A 19039-nucleotide genomic window follows, 5' to 3' on the forward strand; every position below is an offset into this window, starting at 1 on the left:
AGAGAATGTGTCAAATTGCTTTATGGATCAGAATATGTAAAAGGAATAGTGAGATGGTGAAAAAGCACTAGAGGTGAATCGCAAAAGCTTCATGCAAGGACTAGCTATTTGAAGTTTAAAAGGAAGGGATCTGGAGAGAATTGTCAAGAAACCAACTAGCTGAAGGATATACTGCAAGTAATGAGGTGGTGAGAACAATGAGACTTTGGGATATAGAATGTTCAACAAAATAAAATATGGCTGGTGGAGATTTAAGAAATAAGATTGGAACAAAATGGTTGACAGATATGAAGAGAAGATGAAGGATGTAAAACCTAAGACGGTAAACGCAGGAGTAGGCCATTTGGGCCTATTAGCCTTCTGCACCTTTCAGTAAGATCATGGATCATCTGGTTGTGCAGATGGCACAAAGCTGGAGGGACAGATAGTGTTGAGGAAGTAGGGAGGTCACTAGAAAAGCAGGCAAAGAAAGTGGCAGATGGAATGCCATCTGAAAAGTGCAAGGTTATGCAGTAAGAAGAATAGAGGCACAGGCTATTTTCTGAATTTTGGATGTAGGTTTGCTCGCTGAGCTGAAAGGTTCATTTCCAGATGTTTCGTTACCTTACTAGGTAACCCCTTCAGTGGGCCTCGTGAAGCAATGCTGAAATTTCCTGCTTTCTATTTTTATGTTTGGGTTTCTTTGGATTGGTGATGTAATTTCCTGTGGTGAAGTCACTTCCTGTTCCTTTTCTCAGGGGGTGGTCGATGGGGGTCTAACTTGATGTGTTTGTTGATAAAGTTCTGGTTAGAATGCGATGCTTCTAGGAATTCTCGTGTGTGTCTTTGTTTGGCTTGTCCTTGGATGGATGTGTTGGCCCAGTCGAAGTGGTGAAGTCACCACAGGAAATGACATCAACCCAAAGAAACCCAAACATGTAAATAGAAAGCAGGAATTCTCAGCATTGCTTCGCATGAGGCCCACCGAAGATGTTACCTAGTAAGATAACGAAATGCCTGATCAGGTCCTGGGGATTTATCCACTTTTATGCACTTCTTCCTTTGTAATATGGATATTTTTAAAGATATCACCATCTAATTCTTCTAATTCTTCTGACCTAATTCTTCTCTTACATCTTATGGTCTCTTTACACTGGAGACGATAGGAGATCAGGTTTAATAAGATCCCACATTTGGTGGGGTTCTGGTTCAACCTGTGAGGGGAGGATTCTGTGACCAGGAGAGGACTTTTGTGGCACGCACAGTGACTAATTTGTGAAGAGTAAAATGATTCGGTTCTGAATGCAAAGTTTTGAAGATCAGTAAAAATATGGAATAATCCAGATCCTCATTTATCAAAATGTTTGAAGTTCTATTTTTATGTAAACTAATTTTATTCAATTTTGATTTTCAGACTGCTAACAAGAATGTCGTTAAAGTACCACCCCCTGTCCCTTCCAAACCAAAACAGATTTCCTTACCTTGTTTTGGACCATCTAATTTAGCTGCTATAGCAGAGAATAAGCCAGAGTCAATCACTCAAAAGTTGCCTGGGAATGTAGGAACCTTAGTCAATAAACTGAAACCAACGCAAACTTCAGGGCCACAGCATTGCGCTTCAAGTGTGCAAATTCATTCTTCTCCAGAGGCGCCACCTGCTGCTACAGTACGACCTTTCACCCCACAACCATCTAAAGAACCTCCACCCCAACCCCTAAAAAAACCAGAGACAGTGGCTGCAAGTTCTATTTACACAATGTACACACAACAACAGGCACCAGGCAAAAACTTCCAACAGGCTGTTCAGAGTGCATTGACCAAAGTACAGACACGGCCTCAATTCACAAGTGGTAAGGAAGATTTCATTTATTGGCTGTTTTGAATTGAATTTTTGAATTTTGTTTTCTGATGGTTCCATTGTGATCTGGTGTTAGCATGTAATATTCCCTTCTCCCTTTCCCAACATTGTTATTTCTAAACAATTGATTTTTGCTCTAAGATATATATTTTGTGTCTTCGTGTTAAGTGATAGTGGTGTGGATTAATACTTTCTTTTTGGGAAGATAGTCATGTTATTTCTTACTCGTGTACTCTGGCTGTTTTTGTAGCTCTTGTCCAATAACGGAGTTTGTGAATTTAAAATCTTTTTGGACTAAGGAAATCTCCCATAACTGCAGTGGCAATCTCCCCATAAGATAGAACTTCTTCTTTAAAAAAAATGTTTTTATCCATGTGCTGTATTATGCTCAGATTAGAATTGTGGAAATGTTAAAATGGGTTTGTTGTCAGACAGTTTTTACTTTTAATGGTGTATGGTAGACTGCACATAATATTTGGACTCTACATGCAGGAAACTTTCTCCAAACCTCCCTCCCCATCCTATGAACATAGGAAGTTGTGCTGCACAACACCTCCCAGCAAACAACCTTGACTGGAGTTTTGACAGTGTGTGTTGCTGAGCAAAAAGACCTTGGAGTACAGGTTCATAGCTCCTTGAAAGTGGAGTCGCAGGTAGATAGAATAGTGAAGAAGGTGTTCTGAAACTTAAAAGGGTTTAGAGAAGATATACAAGGATGTTGCCAGGGTTGGAGGATTTGAGCCATAGGAACTTATTGAATAGGCTAGGGCTGTTTTCCCTGGAGCGTCGGAGGCTGAGTGACCTTATGGAGGTTTATAAAACCATAAAGGGCATGGACAGGATAAATAGGCAAAGTCTCTTCCCTAGGTGGGGGAGTCCAGAACTAGAGGGCATAGATTTAGGGTGAGAGGGGAAAGATATAATAGAGACCTAAGGGGCAACTTGTGAAGCAGGGAGTGGTACGTGCATGGAATGAGCTCCAGAGGAAGTGGTGGAGGCCAGTACAATTGCAACGTTTAAAAGGCATCTGGGTGGGTATATGAATAGGAAGGGTTTGGAGGGATATGGGCCAGGTGGGACTAGATTGGGTTGGGATATCTGGTCGGCATGAACGAGTTGGACCCAAGGGTCTGTTTCCGTGCTGTACATCTCTATGACCTTATGACCCTATGGTCTCTTTACCTAAAAAAAATTTACTTAATGTTAAGGGGAGTGCAGAAAAAGTTCACCAGACTTTTGCTGGGATAGCAAATTCAATATTCCTGTAAAAAGAGATTGGGGGGTCGACTGGTCTGTCATCACTAGAATTGAGAAGAATAAAAGGGGGATCTCTTGAAACATACAAATTTCTGACAGGGCTCAGATGGTTGATGAATCTGTGGAATTTTTGACAATAGACTGGAGACAATAGCACTGAATATACTTAAAGAAATTAATACTTTTTTTGAACTAAAGGCATTTCAGGTTATTGGGGCGAGAACAGAATATGATGTGATCAGCTGTTATCAAGGGTGGCCCACCACTGCTGCTATTTGTGTGTTCAAGCAGAGTTTGCAATAGTAAAGTTGTCCCGAGAAAAATAAGAAATGATGGAAATGCTGCAGGTTAGCGAGCTTCTGTGGCAAACAACAACAGGATAATGTATTGGTAACATTGGATAAAAAACAAAATGATGGATCATTTCAGTATCACATTTTTAACAAACCTATTTGCAAGTGTATGAACTTTAAGAGGAAAATTCACAAGCAGAAAATTATTCAGTGAAATGTTAAATCAAATTAACTTTGGCTATTTCTAAATTTGTGGTGTTATTTTGTCAATTGCAGTGTATGGCAAACCAGTTATTCCTGGATCCTCTCAGAATTACGTAGGCAGTCAGCATCAAAATGACCAGGAGATTAGTAGTACATATTCAAAGAGCCAAGATAAACCAGATGGTCCTGATTCTGAGACTGATAATGCTGCATCTCCAGCAGACCATTCGGAGACCGAACGCATTCCACGACCACTGAGCCCCACGAAGCTCCTGCCTTTTATATACAATCCATACCGAAATCAGAGTGATGCTGACTTGGAAGCATTAAGGAAAAAACTGTCCAACGCTCCCAGGCCACTGAAAAAGCGTAGCTCTATTACAGAACCAGAGGGACCAAATGGACCTAATATTCAGAAACTGCTGTACCAGCGCACGACACTGGCTGCTATGGAGACTGGTAGCCCAATGCCATTCTACCAGCCAAAACAACCTGCTCTTTTATCTGCAGAAGCGAATGTTGTTGATGAAAGCACAGATCACGGTATTAAACTAGGGGAAGACTCTCCAGCTGTAACAAATATTCCTTCAGATCAGCCTGAACTAATTCTGAAGAAGGAAGCTGAAACCCCAGATGCTGAAGAACATGTTTCATCTTCTCCGCGTGGTTCTTTTCTGGAGGGACAGATACCAACATCTTCTGTTCTATCTTCTGTGGAAGAGCACCAAAGTGAAGATAGCCCACATTCTTCAGAAGAATTAACAGACGAATATCCCCCATACCCCCCACCTCCATATCCTATTACTGGTGAACATGAGAATGTAGGAGATGATACTTTTAATATGCGCGCACCTGAAATTACTGGACATACCATCTTGCCACCTGTGAGTAGTCCATACTGTTAACATTTTTGCTGAAAATTTGAAATCATAACTTGATCTTATTTTAGTTTGCACAAATAATTTTGATAGTGATGCAATTTGTATTTTTGACCAGGTGCTTTATTTCTTTCGTTTAAATTTCCAAAAATATTAACTTAACTTTCCAATTATCAAATGCAGTTCATTTTCGTGAATACATGCTTACTTTCGAAAATGGAAAGATTTAGACAAAAACACAGTGCTGGAGAAACTCAGATCTGGCAGCATCTGTGGGGAAAGTAACAGTTAACATTTTGAGTTGGTATGTTTCTTAGGTGGAAGCTTAGGTTTATTATCCATTAGCCTGTAAGCCAGGGATTAGAATGAGGTAGAGTTTTAATTAAAGAAAAATTAGTTGAACTGATTAAAGACACTCGGGTGCTGATGCACCTGGCAGAGTTCCTGTGAAAATGCAATGTGGCTGAAACAGTATTGACCCTGAGACAAAGTAATGGGGCTGAGACAATGATGAAACAAAACACAGGCATTGGACAGGAAATAGTATGGCACTTAGAAAGATAAGTAGGGCCAAGGGCATCATGGATGCCTTGCCACTTTTTGAATGTGTTTGTCTAAAACAGACTTTTTTTTGCAAGTCAAGTAATGTAGTGCCATTTTTGAATTCTTTTTGGGGTCGAGTCTCCCAACATTGGCTCATTAAAAGATCATTGATTAGGAGCTCAAGGCTCCTGAGCTTAATTCATAAAATAATCTGAAGAGTCTGCAGAGTCATACCGGACTCCAAACGTTAACTCTGAATTCTCTCTTTGCTGCCAGACCTGCTGAATTTCTCCAGTATTTTGTGTTTATTTCATATTTCCAGCATTCGCAGAATTTTGCTTTGATATTTTTAACTCCTTCAGCCACTTGTTATTGCTGTACTTTGTTCATTCATGTACAATATGCAAAAAGGTTTAATTGAATTGATCTTTTTGAAAATCATGCTTTATTTTGGAATTAGATTATTGTTAGCATTGGTAAATTTTATTACCTATAACCTAGAATTTTGTTTAAAACGTTAGCTTGTGATCTAAAGGTCCTGAAATGATGCATGTATATGCTAATGGTCCACACTTTCTTTAATGTTCTATATTAGTTACAGCTTTAGTATTAAAGGGAGAATAAAAATACATGTTCTCATCTTGACAACAGCATGGATAAATCTGTATTTTAGAAACATTGCTGATTTGAATTGCAATTTATTTGCTGTGGCCCCTCCTTGGATCAGTATACGTAACTTTCCTTTTACTGCTGTATCTGAGATAGCTAGCTGCAGTGAAACTTATTAAGCTATTTAATTCTAAACCATTTGGAGCACATTGTTGTAATAGAGATGGGCTCCAGGATAATTTCAAAATTGGCAGTTCATCTTATACAGTTCATCTGCATGTCCAAATGAAATGGAGGAAGAAAGTTCCTTTATTATTTGACGCATTTCTTTACTTGTTTCTTTCAAATTGTCTTTTCATTGTTATCTCTTGGTCTTACCTTCAATCTTCTATTATAGCATCATGGCGCCATACAGCATAGAAACAGGCCCTTCAGGCCATCATATCTCTGCCGCCCAACAAACGCTAAACTACACCAATCCCATTTACCTGCAATTGGTCCATCATTTACTGTGCCCTGACAGTTTAACAGTTACAGGTCAGGTGCCGGAAGACTGGAGGTTGGCTAACATGGTGCCACTGTTTAAGAAAGGTGGTAGGAACAAGCCAGGGAACTACAGACCAATGAGCCTGACATCAGTGATGGGCAAGTTGTTGGACGGAATCCTGAGAAACAGGATGAACATGTATTTGGAAAGGCAAGGACTGATCAGGGATAGTCAACATGGCTTTGTGCATTGGAAATCATGTCTCACAAACTTGATTGAGTTTTTTGAAGAAGTAACAAAGAAGATTGATGAGGGCAGAGCGGTAGATGTGATCTATACGGACTTCAGTAGGGCATTCAACAAGGTTCCCATGGAAGACTGGTTGGCGAGGTTAGATCTCATGGAATACAGGGAGAACGAGCTATTTGGATACAGAACTGGCTCAAAGGTAGAAGACAGAGGGTGGTGGTAGAGGGTTGTTTTTCAGACTGGAGGCCTGTGACCAGTGGTGTGCCACAAGGATCAGTGCTGGGTCCACTACTTTTTGTCATTTACATAAATGATTTGGACACTAGCATAAGAGGTTCAGTTAGTAAGTTGCAGATGACACCACAGTTGGACAGCGAAGAAGGTTACCTCAGATTATATTGGGATCTTGATCAGATGGGCCAATGGGCTGAGAAGTGGCAGATGAAGTTTAATTCAGATAAATGTGAGGTGCTGCATTTTGGGAAAGCAAATCTTAGCAGGACTTATACACTTCATGGTAAGGTCCTAGTGAGTGTTGCTGAACAAAGAGACCTTTGAGTGCAGGTTCATAGCTCCTTGAAAATGGCGTCACAGGTAGATAGGACAGTGAAGAAGGTGTTTGTTATGCTTTCCTTTATTGGTCAGAGTATTGAGTTTAGGAGTTGGGAAGTCATGTTGCAGATGTACAGGACATTGGTTAGGCCACTGTTGGAATACTGCATGCAATTCTGGTCTCCTTCCTAACGGAAGGATGTTGTGAAGCTTGAAAGGGTTCAGAAAAGATTTACAAGGACATTGCCAGGATTGGAGGATTTGAGCCATAGGAAGAGGCTGAACAGGCTGGGGCTGTTTTTCCTGGAGCGTCAGAGGCTGGGTTTCCCTGGGTTGCAGGAGTCCAGAGCAAGAGGGCAGAGGTTTAAGGTGAGAGGGGAAAGATATAAAAGAGACCTAAGGGGCAACTTTTTCATGCAGACAGTGGTACATGTATGGAATGAGCTGCCAGAGGAAGTGGTGGAAACGAGTACAATTGCAACATTTTAAAGGCATTTGGATGGGTATGTAAATAGGAAGGGTTTGGAGGGATATGGGCTGGGTTCTAGCAGGTGGGACGAGATTGGTTGGAATATCTGGTTAGCATAGACTGAAGGGTCTGTTTCCGTGCTGTACATCTCTATGACTCTAAGTACTTAGCCAGATTCTTCTTAAATTTTGCGAGAGTACTTGCCTCCACCCACCCTCTCAGGCAGCATGTTTCATATATCTACCACCCTGTGGTTGAAAAATAACCTGTCCTCAGATCTGCACTCAATTACTTGCTCCTTTTCTTAGACTTATGCCCTCTGGCCTCAGCCACGTCTGCCGTGGGAAAGAGATTCACATGATCTACCTCTGTCTATGGTGCTCATGCTTTTGTATACCTTAATCAGATTCTGCTTTAGCCTCCTCTACTCCAAGGTAAAAAACCTAGCCTCTCTAGTCTCTCATAGTAACTGAGTTTTTTCAACCAAGGAAACAATCTAGTGAATCTTTTAGAATAGAATAGAATCCCTACAGCATGGAAATAGGCCATTCAGCCCAACAAGTCCACACTGAGCCTCTGAAGAGTAACCCACCTAGATCCCTGCCACTCTATATTTACCTCTAACTAATGCATCTGACCTACACATTCCTGAACATGATGGGCAATTTAGCATGGCCAATCTACCTGACTTGCATATGTTTGGATTGTGGGAGGAAATCAGAGCACCCAGAGAAAACCCATGCAGACACTGGGGAATATGCATAGTCCACACAGACAGTCACTCAAGGCTGGAATTCAACCCGGTCCCTGATGCTGAGAGGCAGCAATGCTAACCACTGAACCACCGTGCCCCCCCCCCCCCCCCCCACCCCGGTCTTCTGTGCATTCTCTTCAAAACAATCTCATCCTTCCAATTGTGTGGCAACCGGAACTGCACAGAGTATTCTATTTGTGACTGAGTCAAAGTTTTATAAAGTTGTCACAAGACTGACTTGCACCTATATTCTCTTCCCCAGTTAATGACGACAAGCATATCATATGCCTTTTTTCTCCATCTTGTCTGCCTGTGCTGAGACCTTTTAGGAGTCTATGGACTTGTACACCAATAACCCTTTGTTCCTCGATATTTCCAAGAGATCGACCATTCATTTTGCTTTACCTTCCTTCATTAGACCTCCCAGAATGTATCACCTCACACTTATCAGGAATAAATCCATCTGCCATTGCTGTGCCCAATTTACCAGCTGATCAATATCAGGCTGTCGACTGAGAACATTCTCTTTACTATCAAGACCATCACCAATTTTCGGATCATCTGCAAGCTTACAACTTGTAACTTTTACACTCACATCCAAGTCATTAATGTAAATAACAAACTACAAGGGTTCTATAACAAAACATGGGGAATACCACTGATCACAAGCTTCCAATTACAAATATGGCCCTTCACCATACTCTTTGCCTTCTGTTTGTTAGCCAGTTTTGGATCCAGTTTGCCATACTGCCTTGGATTCCATGGGCTCTTAACATTTGGACTAGCCTTCCATGTGAGACCTTGTCAAAGGTTTTACTAAAGTTCATTTAAACCATACCAACTGTATTGCATTCATTATCTTTTCCAAAAAAGCTTCAGAAGAATATGATCAACACAGAGACATTGTATGGTGGAATCTCACTTCACTGCCATAATGGACAAAAAGTAATGGAATTTGACAGGTTTTTTTAGATTAGATTACCTACAGTGTGGAAACAAGTCCATACCAACCATCCAAAGAGTAACCCACCCAGACCTATTCCCTCACCCTATATTTAATGCACCCAAAACTATCGGCAGTTTAGCATGGCCAATTCATTTGGCCTGCACATTTTTGGGTTGTGGGAGAAAACCGGAGCACCCAGAGGAAAACCACACAGACATGGGGAAAATGTGCAAACTCCGTACAGCCTCTGCATCGAACCTGGGTCCCTGGTGCTGTGAGGCAGCAGTGCTAACCACTGTGCCACCGTGCTGCCGGTCCGTGATGGAGAACCTGGCAAAATAAAACCATGAATGGAATGTAACATAGAATGGATTTTTCAATCCAATGATCATCCCATATAAATGTACAACCATACAATATAACTTGGACATATAAGTCTGTAAAACACTTTTTTGTTGTTTTTCTAATTTATGGTGCAGGACCTTTCAGATTATTTAACATGTTTTTCTTTTATTCTAATACAAAGATCTCTTATTCAAAAGCATGTCATAGAAAACTGAATTTTATAAAGTTGAAAATATGTTGTGTACATTATCACCTCCCAAGATTTTTCATATTTTTTATCATACAATGAGAAGAGTGTGTCATTGGCAAGGCCAGAAATTATTTCCCATTCATCTCGAACCGCTGCTGACTATATGGTGTTGGTGCATCAACAGTGCTGTTTGTAAGTTTCTAAGATTGGAATCCAGTGATAGTGAAGGAATGGCAATATAGTTCCAAGTCAGGGTGGTGTGTGGCTAGGAAGAGAAGCTGCATGGGTTCCCATGATCCTCCTTCCCTCATGCAAATGAAATAAGAATAAGAATCAGAATTTCTGATCCATGATTCATTGCTTACCAATCTGGTCATCATCCCGTAAATGATTTTCAAAGATTGCTGGGTAAATTGGTAACTTCTGTTTTTTTTTCCTCATCATCACCTTCACTAACAGCTTTGAGTCACTGGTATGGTTTTAGAGAAACTGACCTACGATATACCATGATTCATTCAACTTTTCAGTCTTGTTTGATAGCACTCCTGTGAGGCACCTTCAGATGCCTTACTATCATAGATTTTCTGCATAAATGTAGCTGCTTGTTGCTGACCAAGGTAGAGAATGGAAGCATTATATGACAACATCACCATCAATTTGAATCATATGCATATCTGGTCTGCCCTATACTTCACACACACTCTTCCAACAATGGTCACTGAACAGTGATTGCATTTGTAAAATAGCTTGGCAATTGTTTTCCCTTCTTAATTTTGGGCTGTTAAGGTATATTTTTATTTGCCAATCTTAACTCGGACCTTAAGTCCGTTCAGACCTCACTAACTTGTAGGGCTCAGTTTGTTCACATGTAAACTTCTTCAGCTATTGGGGCAAGATTGGACAGACAATGGCACATGATACCATTCCTGGACTTGTAATCCAGAGACCCAGGTAATGCTCAAATGACTTTGGTTCAAATTCCACTATGGCAGATGGTGAAATTTGAATTTGAAAAAATGTCTGAAATTAAAACTCTCTTGATCCCTGTGAAACTGTTGTCGATTTTTGTTATTTAAAAAAAATCTGATTGACTCATGTCCTTTCGGAAGGAAATACCTCGTCTGCCTACGTGTAATTTCAGACGCCCGACGGTGTGATTGACCTTCAACTGCCCTCTGAAATGGCCTCGCTGGCAATTTAATTGTTACGATCGCTACGAATCAAAAAAAGGAATGAAACTCAATACATAACCTGACATTGATATAGTCATCAGAAACGACGACAACAGATATAGTCCTGACAACCCTGCAAAGTTGGCCTTCGTAACTTCTGGGAGCTAGTGCCAATATTGAGAGAACACTCTCAAACTAGTTAGTTAAGTAATATCTTGCTAATGAGTACAAGCTATGGTTCCGTGAGAATTACTAGCCCAGACAGCACCATCACCATTCCAGCAAAGTTGTCATGGTTTTCAGTCAGGGTGGAGTTACTCTGGACATTGTCAATGTTGACTCTGAACCCCATGAAGTCTCATGGCATCAGGTGAAATATGAGTAAGGAAACCTTTTTCCGATTACCACTTTATACTCTCCAATACCTCCCTTTCTTCTGTGAATGAATGAGTGCGCCTTCATGTTGACCACCACTTGAAGGAGACACTGAGGGTGGCACAGGTGCAGAATGTACTTTGGGATAGCAACTTCCAATGTCCATCACCAGGAGTGGTTCGGCAGCACCACTACTGATGGAGCTGGTAAGAGTTCTAATGGATATTGCTGCTGAATTGGATGTGCAGCAAATGATGAAGGCAGCAACAAGAGAGAAATACATTCTCGGCCTCATCACTAATTTTTCTGCCACAGACAGATGTGACTTTATCAGTTTGGTAAGAGTGACCACCATACAGTCCTTGTGGAGTTGAAGCATTATATTCCCGTTGTGGATGCACGAGAGTGTGTGGTGTGTCAGTAACATTCTGTTAATTGGGATAAATTTTGAATAGATTGAGAACTCAAGACTAAATGTCTACGAAACATTGTGGATAATCAGCTTTGTGCAGATTTGCACTGAAATAATCTGCAACCTCATAACCTGGCATATCCCACTCTAGCGTTACCAAGTCAGGAAATCTGTCTTGCTTGAATGAAGAGTGCAGATGGGCATCCCAGGCCCAGTACCAGGCATGCATGAATATGAGATGTTGATCTGGTGAAAATACAACTTTGCATGGCGAATGGCATAAACAACGAGTACTGGACAGGGCTAAATGATTCCACCATCAGCCGCGCTCTAGTCCTGCCGCGTTCAATCATGAATTGTTGTGGAGAATTAAATAACTCACTGGAGGAGAAAGCTCTATGAATATCCCCATCCTGATCTGTGGGGAACCTCACCGCAAAAGAGAAGACCTGAGAATTTGTACGAGTTGTCAACTCAGAGGTGCTTATTGGGTAATCAAAATCAGTTTGGAGGGGGAAAGCATTCTGCCAGTCGGAGTCATACAAAGGAAGATGACTGTGTCTCTTGGACGTCAGTCACCTCTGCAGGAGAGCTCTAGGTATGTCCTAGACCCAATCATCTTTAGTTGCTTCATTGGTGACTTTCCCTCTGTTATGAAATGAGACATGGGGACGTTTGCTGGTGACTGTAATGTTTAGCACCGTTCATGACACTTCAGATATTGTCGCAGCCCATGCTCAAATGCAGCAAGACTTGAACATATCTCGGCTTGGGGAGTAATGTGGCAAACAACAGTACCACACAAGTAACAGACAATGACCGTCACCAACCATAGAGTATCCAACCATTGCCCCTTAACATTCAGTGACATTACTAATGCAGCAGCCCTCACCATCAACATACTGGGTTTACCATTGATCTGAAACTGAACTGGACTAACCATATAAATACTGTAGCTACAAGGACTGGTCACAGGCTCTCAATCCTGCATCTCTTGATTCCCCAAAGCCTGTCCACCAACTCCAAGAGAAAAATGTGATGGAATGAGTGCAGCTCCAACAATACTGAAGAAACTTGACAACATTTAGGAAAAATAAACCTACTTGGTTGACAACATATTTACAAACAGTCACTCTCTCAACCACCGGCACATGTGCACTGCAAAAATTTACCAAGTATTGTTTAGACAGCACCTTCAGAATCCACAACCACTGTCATCTAGGAAGATAGGGCAACTGTTACATGGGAACACTGGCAAGATCCCCCCCAAGACATTCACCTCCTGCCTTGGGAATACATTGGGGCAAGCGTGAGGATTGCAGGTGCTGGAGATCAGAGTCCTATGTTTCTGATGAAGAGCTTATGCTCGAAACGTTGACTCTCCTTGTTAGGTTCTTTTCCTGAGATTTCATACAGGAGATGCAATTCACACACACCAACTTATGCAAACAGTTAAAGTTTATTAAGGCTTGTACAAGCTAGGTAATCACTTTTGACACTCTTCACAGGCATGCAAAGTCGAGTCAAGGTGAGGTCCTGAACAAAGAAAACATATCCCCTTTATCCAGGTCAGTTGGTCATGCTCACGGTTACTCTGGCCACTCTCCCACAGTCACATGCCATTCAAGAAAACCCCTCAGCCACTCCCTCATAGTCACATGTTACCCCTGGTATGATGAGACCATCCTCTGAGATAATGTAAATGCCCTAATTCTGGGGAATCGTTATGCAGATGATTTCTTGACTCAGTGATTTCCCAAGACAATGTCGGTGTGATATACCAAGCTTCAGGGGATGGCTAGAAAGCATTTCTTAATGGAAGAGATTGAATGATAGTTTAATTTGATAATAGTAGGGGGAGTAGGAGCAAATGGCTGTCTAAATGGAATGGGAGTCGTCCGCATTCTTGCATGAATGTCATCCCACTGAGAGAGAGTGCAGCTAAACTCTTTACTATTACATTAATGTCCAGAGGGAGAACACAATTTAATCTTGTAGCGTTATGTTCTGCCCCTCAGATGCTGCCTGACTGGCTATGCTTTTCTAGCGCCACACTTTTTGACTTGGGAATATGTCGCTATTTCTTCACCTTTTGCTGAATCAAAATTCTGGAACTCCCTCCCTCGTCGCACTGTGGGTGTATCAACATCTCATGGGCTACAGTGATTCTAAAGGGCAGCTCGCCATCACCACAAATGCCTGAAGGACAACCAGGGATATGAAAACATAATTGGACCAGCCAGCAAAGCCCATATCTCCTAAGGAAATAAACAAAAGCTCCGCACTGACTTGTACATGTGCTATTGGTTATTGCTAAGAGCCCAAATTATGTTTTGCACTAGACCCTTTGGGCAGAAGTATAGTTCATTGCCTAGTTGTTCATGTCCCAATTTTTATTTTGTTTTTGTTGGTTTCAGGGAAAGAGGACAAATCTGAAAAAGCTAGGCTCGGAACGTATTGGTCATGGAATGAGGGTTAAGTTCAATCCTCTAGCACTGTTGCTTGATTCTTCTCTGGAAGGTGAATTTGATCTAGTCCAGCGCATTATTTATGAGGTATGTTATGACCTTTGATGTCACTTGATATAAAGTGTGTTTAAATTTTCATTCTATCCAGTTTTACTGGATCTGGAACAATTTGAACTGAAACCCAGACAAAGGGCTTTATTTTTTTCTTGGGGTTGAACGCATTCTGCTCACTTGCTGTGAAGCTGGGTTGATGGCAAAAGGTGTGGGGGTCAAACATGAAGGGCGTGCAACCTTAACTCTACCCTTCGTTGAGTAACTAATTTGTTCTTATCCCAGCTATTCCTTTAAAGGGCAACTGCCCACTCCTTGCAACTGCTGGCTAATCACAAAGTTGGCAGATTTCAGTTTAGGCATCGCTGCCAATGCCTGTGGTCACTTCTGGGACTGCACCTTGAAGAGGAGGATGCTAAAGAAGAATGCCATCCTCCCAACCAAGCAAAACAGGACAGGTGTCGTTACTCAAGGAAAGTCAGTGTTGCCATGCAGTCTTCCATGGGCTAAGGATGTCAGAAGAGACCCCCAAACTTGAACCACTGCTGTTCACGGATGGTCTCTCGACATTTAGACAGCTCACCCACCACTCATAAAGTGCCAATAGTGGCAGCAAGAGGCTATAAGGACAACTATCCTCCATTTTCTTACTGCTAGTAAGATGTCATGGTAGCAGAAAGTTGGTGGAAACTCGACTCCCACCTACTCATGATATTCTTTAGCCTCTCGCTGCACCCACAAAGGGCTGGAAAACTCAGCCCAGTGTTTATCTTTTATGCTTGATGGTTTTCTGCCAAGTATGATTTGCATGTGAGTCTTTTACCCCTACTTGACAGAATAAGGAGCATTGTGGGCAACTTGATTTAGAATGAATTTAATGCACATAATTAGTTTCATTCTTGGAAAAGCTGTAAACTATATGCTAATTTTTCAGAACTGATTTTCAAAATATTGAAGAACTCAGTTGGAAAACAGTTGCTTAGTATGGACTTTATTTCTCAATTTATCTGGACAATGCAGATGTCTCTAATTTGTGGTTGAATTGTGTTGGAAATTGTTCTAGATGTCAAGTATGTTACCGAGGAACATTGCATTTGTTACTAATGATTGTGGTTGCGCAACCACAATCAATTTTTGTCGTTAATGGTTAAAAAAATCAGTCCATTATTGTTTGTAATCTGTTTTTCTCGTATAGGTGGAGGATCCTAGCCAACCAAATGATGAAGGAATTACAGCCCTACATAATGCTGTCTGTGCAGGTCACACAGAAATTGTGAAGTTCTTAGTACAGTTTGGGGTAAATGTTAATGCAGCAGATAGTGATGGATGGTGAGTTGGAAAATAAATATGGTTGATGTTTGTTGAGTCACATGGTTATTTAATTCCAAGTGTATAATCACATTTTGTACAACAGCTGGAGCATGTTCTTTCAGCATTGTGGGGGATAGTTTCTCAAAATACGTTTTTTATCAGAAAACTCAGTAGCATTCAATTACATTGAATTTCTAAACAATAGGTAGTGCTTGAAGATATAAAATATGGTAAATGAAATATATTTGGAGAAAATAGTTCTTTTAGTTATTGCATACGGTTTGAATTTTCCTTCAGTTATTCTCTCACACACCCCATTCATTTTATGGTTACAATTATTGCAGAATTGAATATTATGAACAGATGGTGGCTTCTTTCGTAATTGGATTCATGTCAGAATTGCTGAACTAAGAGTATTCAATTTTTACCTTGTGTGTTAATAAAGCCATCTCCTGACATATTTGTGATATCTTTTCATTATTGAAAATATGCAGAAGTAGTTTTTATGCACTGATAATATTTTAGGAGAAAGTATGTACAATTGTTTAAAAAGCCCGTTTCTACCATTAAACAATTCCAGATAATAAAACCTACATTTTAATAGTTATGTACATGGAAGCCAACTGTTCATGCTCACAAGTTGATTTTTCCAAGGGGTCCAAAACTGTACTTGACTTTGATTATTTTTTGATTTGTTTGTCTGTATGCGCACTTACCAATCAAAATTCGATAGAGAAACAAGCTTTTGTTTCTCCTAAAATGTAATTTAAACTCTGTACTTAAGGCCAACTTATTTTCAGTGTACACTGTCAGAATTTTTGGAGTATTTAACTTAATCATGTTAACTTTTGCTTCTCGTTTGTAAGGGAGAAATTAAAATCTGCTAATATTGAGCTCATTACTTACAAGCCTTTTACAAAGTTGTTTGTCTGAGACACACACCATTCAGTGAAAGAACTGTGCTACAAGTGTCCTTGAGAGTTCCAATTCCACTTGTTCTTTGCAAGGATGTGTACTCTTCCGGTTCTCCAAATTAGGATAAGTTTGCTATTGAAATGGAGTCGTTCAAATGTTGTGAAGCTAAAAGCCTGGTATTGTTTTGTCTTGAAATACAGACTTCTACTGTAAAATATTGAATCACCTTTAAATAGCAGTTTAAGTATCTATGCTCTGTATTTAGATTAGATTACTTTAGATTAGATTAGATTACTTACAATGTGAAACAACGAGTTGGCCCAACAAGTCCACACCAACCTGCGGAAGCGTAATCCACCCAGACCCATTCTCCTACATTTACCCCTTCACCTAACACTTCGGACAATTTAGCATAGCCAATTCACCTAACCTGCACATTTTTGGATTGTGGGAGGAAACCGGAGCACCTGGAGGAAATCCACGCAGACACTGGGAGAATGTGCAAACTCCACACAGTGAGTCACCTGAGGCGGGAATTGAACCCAGGTCTCTGGCGTTGTGAGGCAGCAGTGCTAACCACTATGCCACCGTGCCTCCCACAAACCTCCACTTTGTACACCTCAAAAATAATGTAGTCTAAACATAGATTTTGTTTGTGCTCATAAAAATATTAACATGAAAAATAATCAAAATAGGTTAAAATAAGTAATCTCGAATTCTAACATGGCAAAACAAAAGAGCTAATCTAGGAGAATGAGGCCATGTGTTTGAGATTTGGAGATCACGTATCATTCAACTGTTCATGTATCATTGACTATGAAGAACTCGAGAGTCTGTTGTAAGATTATTACCAAGCTGAATAAGAGAAGTGCAAGGGTAGATTTAAAAAAGAATAAAATTATCAGCTAACAGAAAAGGAACACACAAGTCTCTTATAAATTGCAATACAGTAAAAAGATAATCACTCTAACCTTTTTGTGACTAGGGATCTGAAAGGTGATCACTTATGGATACAGAGAGCAGTGCTGAAGTATTAATTGAATATTTTAAAGTCTTATCAAGAATTGAATATGCCCACACTGAACTGTATCACCCCACTTCTGACCTTACAGTGGAGACAAGGGTGAAGCAGCTGAAGATGTTTGCCATAGGGTGACCAATCTTTTAAGTACTCTTTCTTTATATTTGTCCTGTCCTGTGTATTAACTGTCTACTTCTTTACTGGTATATTGACAGCATTGTCTGTTCTCATGATGACACAACTGGACTAGCCATATAAATATAAGAGCAGGTCAGAGGCTAGGAATTCCCTGGCAAGTAACATTCCTCTTGACTCCATAAAGTCTGTTCATCATCTATAAAGTGCAAGTCAGGAATATGATCCAATTCTCCCACTTGCCTGGATGAATGCTGCTTCAACAACACTTGAAGCTTGACACTATCCAGGACAAAGCAGCACCCTGATTGGCACCATACAAGCATTTAGTCCCTCCACCAATGCAGTAGTATGTACCATCTACAAGATGCATCTTCAACGGTGCCTTTCCATATTTGCAAACTCTGCTATGTAAAGCATAAAGGTAGTTGGTGAAGGGAGCACCACCACCTGCAAATTCCCTCCAATTCACACACCGTTCCAACTTGGAAATGTGTTTTCATTCTCTTTGGTTGATGGGTCAAAATCCTGGAATTCATCCTTTAACAGCAATTTTGGTATACCTATATCACAAGAACCACATTGATTCAAAAAGGCAATTCACCTTCCTGCAGAAATTTAGGATGGGCAATAAATCCTGGCTTAGCCAGCCATGTTTCTATCCAGTAAATGAAAATGGGGATGGAAGTGACTGATTTGATCCATCCTACTTATGTGAGAGGCATAAGGGTAATGATTACAGGGTCTCTGATAACAATCTTCCAGTTTTTTCTTCAATTTGAGAATGTGGCCAAGCCAGTAGAGGATTTTATATGTTAAGTCACTGCAAGAATAGAAGGTAAACCCAGCAGTGACCTGTCAGTCAGCCTAACATCAGTGATTGAGAAACTTCCAGAGACAACCCATGGCAAAGTCTAAAAATAAAAGCTTTCAAGTTTTGTTAGAGGTAAATCATGTTTGAATAGCTTGATTGAATTATAGAGTCAAAAAGGTGTACAGCATGGGAACAGACCCTTTGGTCCAGCTTGTCCATGCCGACCCAGATAGCCCAACCCAATCTAGTCCCAACTGCCAGCTCCAGGTCCATATCCCTCCAAACTCTTCCTATTCATATACCCATCCAGAAGCATTTTAAATGTTGCAATTGTACTATCCTCCATCATTTCCTCTGGCAGCTCATTCCAAACACATACCCCCTCTGCATGAAACAGTTGCCCCTTAAGTCCTTTTTCTATCTTTCCCCTCTCACCCTAAACCTATGCCCTCTAGTTCTGGACTCCCCCACCCCAGGGAAAAGACCTTGTCTATTTATCCTATCCATGTCCCTCATGATTTTATAAGCCTCCATCAAGTCACCCCCTCAGCCTCCGACACTCCAGGGAAAACAGCCCTAGCCTATTCAACCTCTCCCTATAGCTCAAATCTTCCAACCTGGCAACATCCTTGTAAATCTTCTTTTGAACCAACAGAAAGGATTGTTGTGGTTCTGTTCGCCGAGCTGGGAATTTGTCTTGCAAACGTTTCGTCCCCTGTCTAGGTGACATCCTCAGTGCTTGGGAGCCTCCT

General features: G+C 40.8%; 1 protein-coding gene across 2 annotated transcripts in view; it reads left to right on the forward strand.

Annotated features, from left to right (window-relative positions):
* Positions 1-19039, forward strand: part of LOC140482875 (apoptosis-stimulating of p53 protein 2-like) — a 170914-nt gene that overhangs the window by 137892 nt on the left and 13983 nt on the right. For both annotated transcript variants that reach the window (XM_072580598.1, XM_072580597.1), the window contains exons 12-15: positions 1394-1829; positions 3664-4475; positions 13990-14127; positions 15287-15420. In XM_072580598.1, coding sequence (XP_072436699.1) covers positions 1394-1829; positions 3664-4475; positions 13990-14127; positions 15287-15420 — 1520 coding nt within the window. The remainder of the gene's footprint in view (positions 1-1393; positions 1830-3663; positions 4476-13989; positions 14128-15286; positions 15421-19039) is intronic.

The sequence above is a fragment of the Chiloscyllium punctatum genome, chromosome 11 (genome assembly GCF_047496795.1).
Source record: "Chiloscyllium punctatum isolate Juve2018m chromosome 11, sChiPun1.3, whole genome shotgun sequence".
Classification (NCBI taxonomy): Eukaryota; Metazoa; Chordata; class Chondrichthyes; order Orectolobiformes; family Hemiscylliidae; genus Chiloscyllium; species Chiloscyllium punctatum.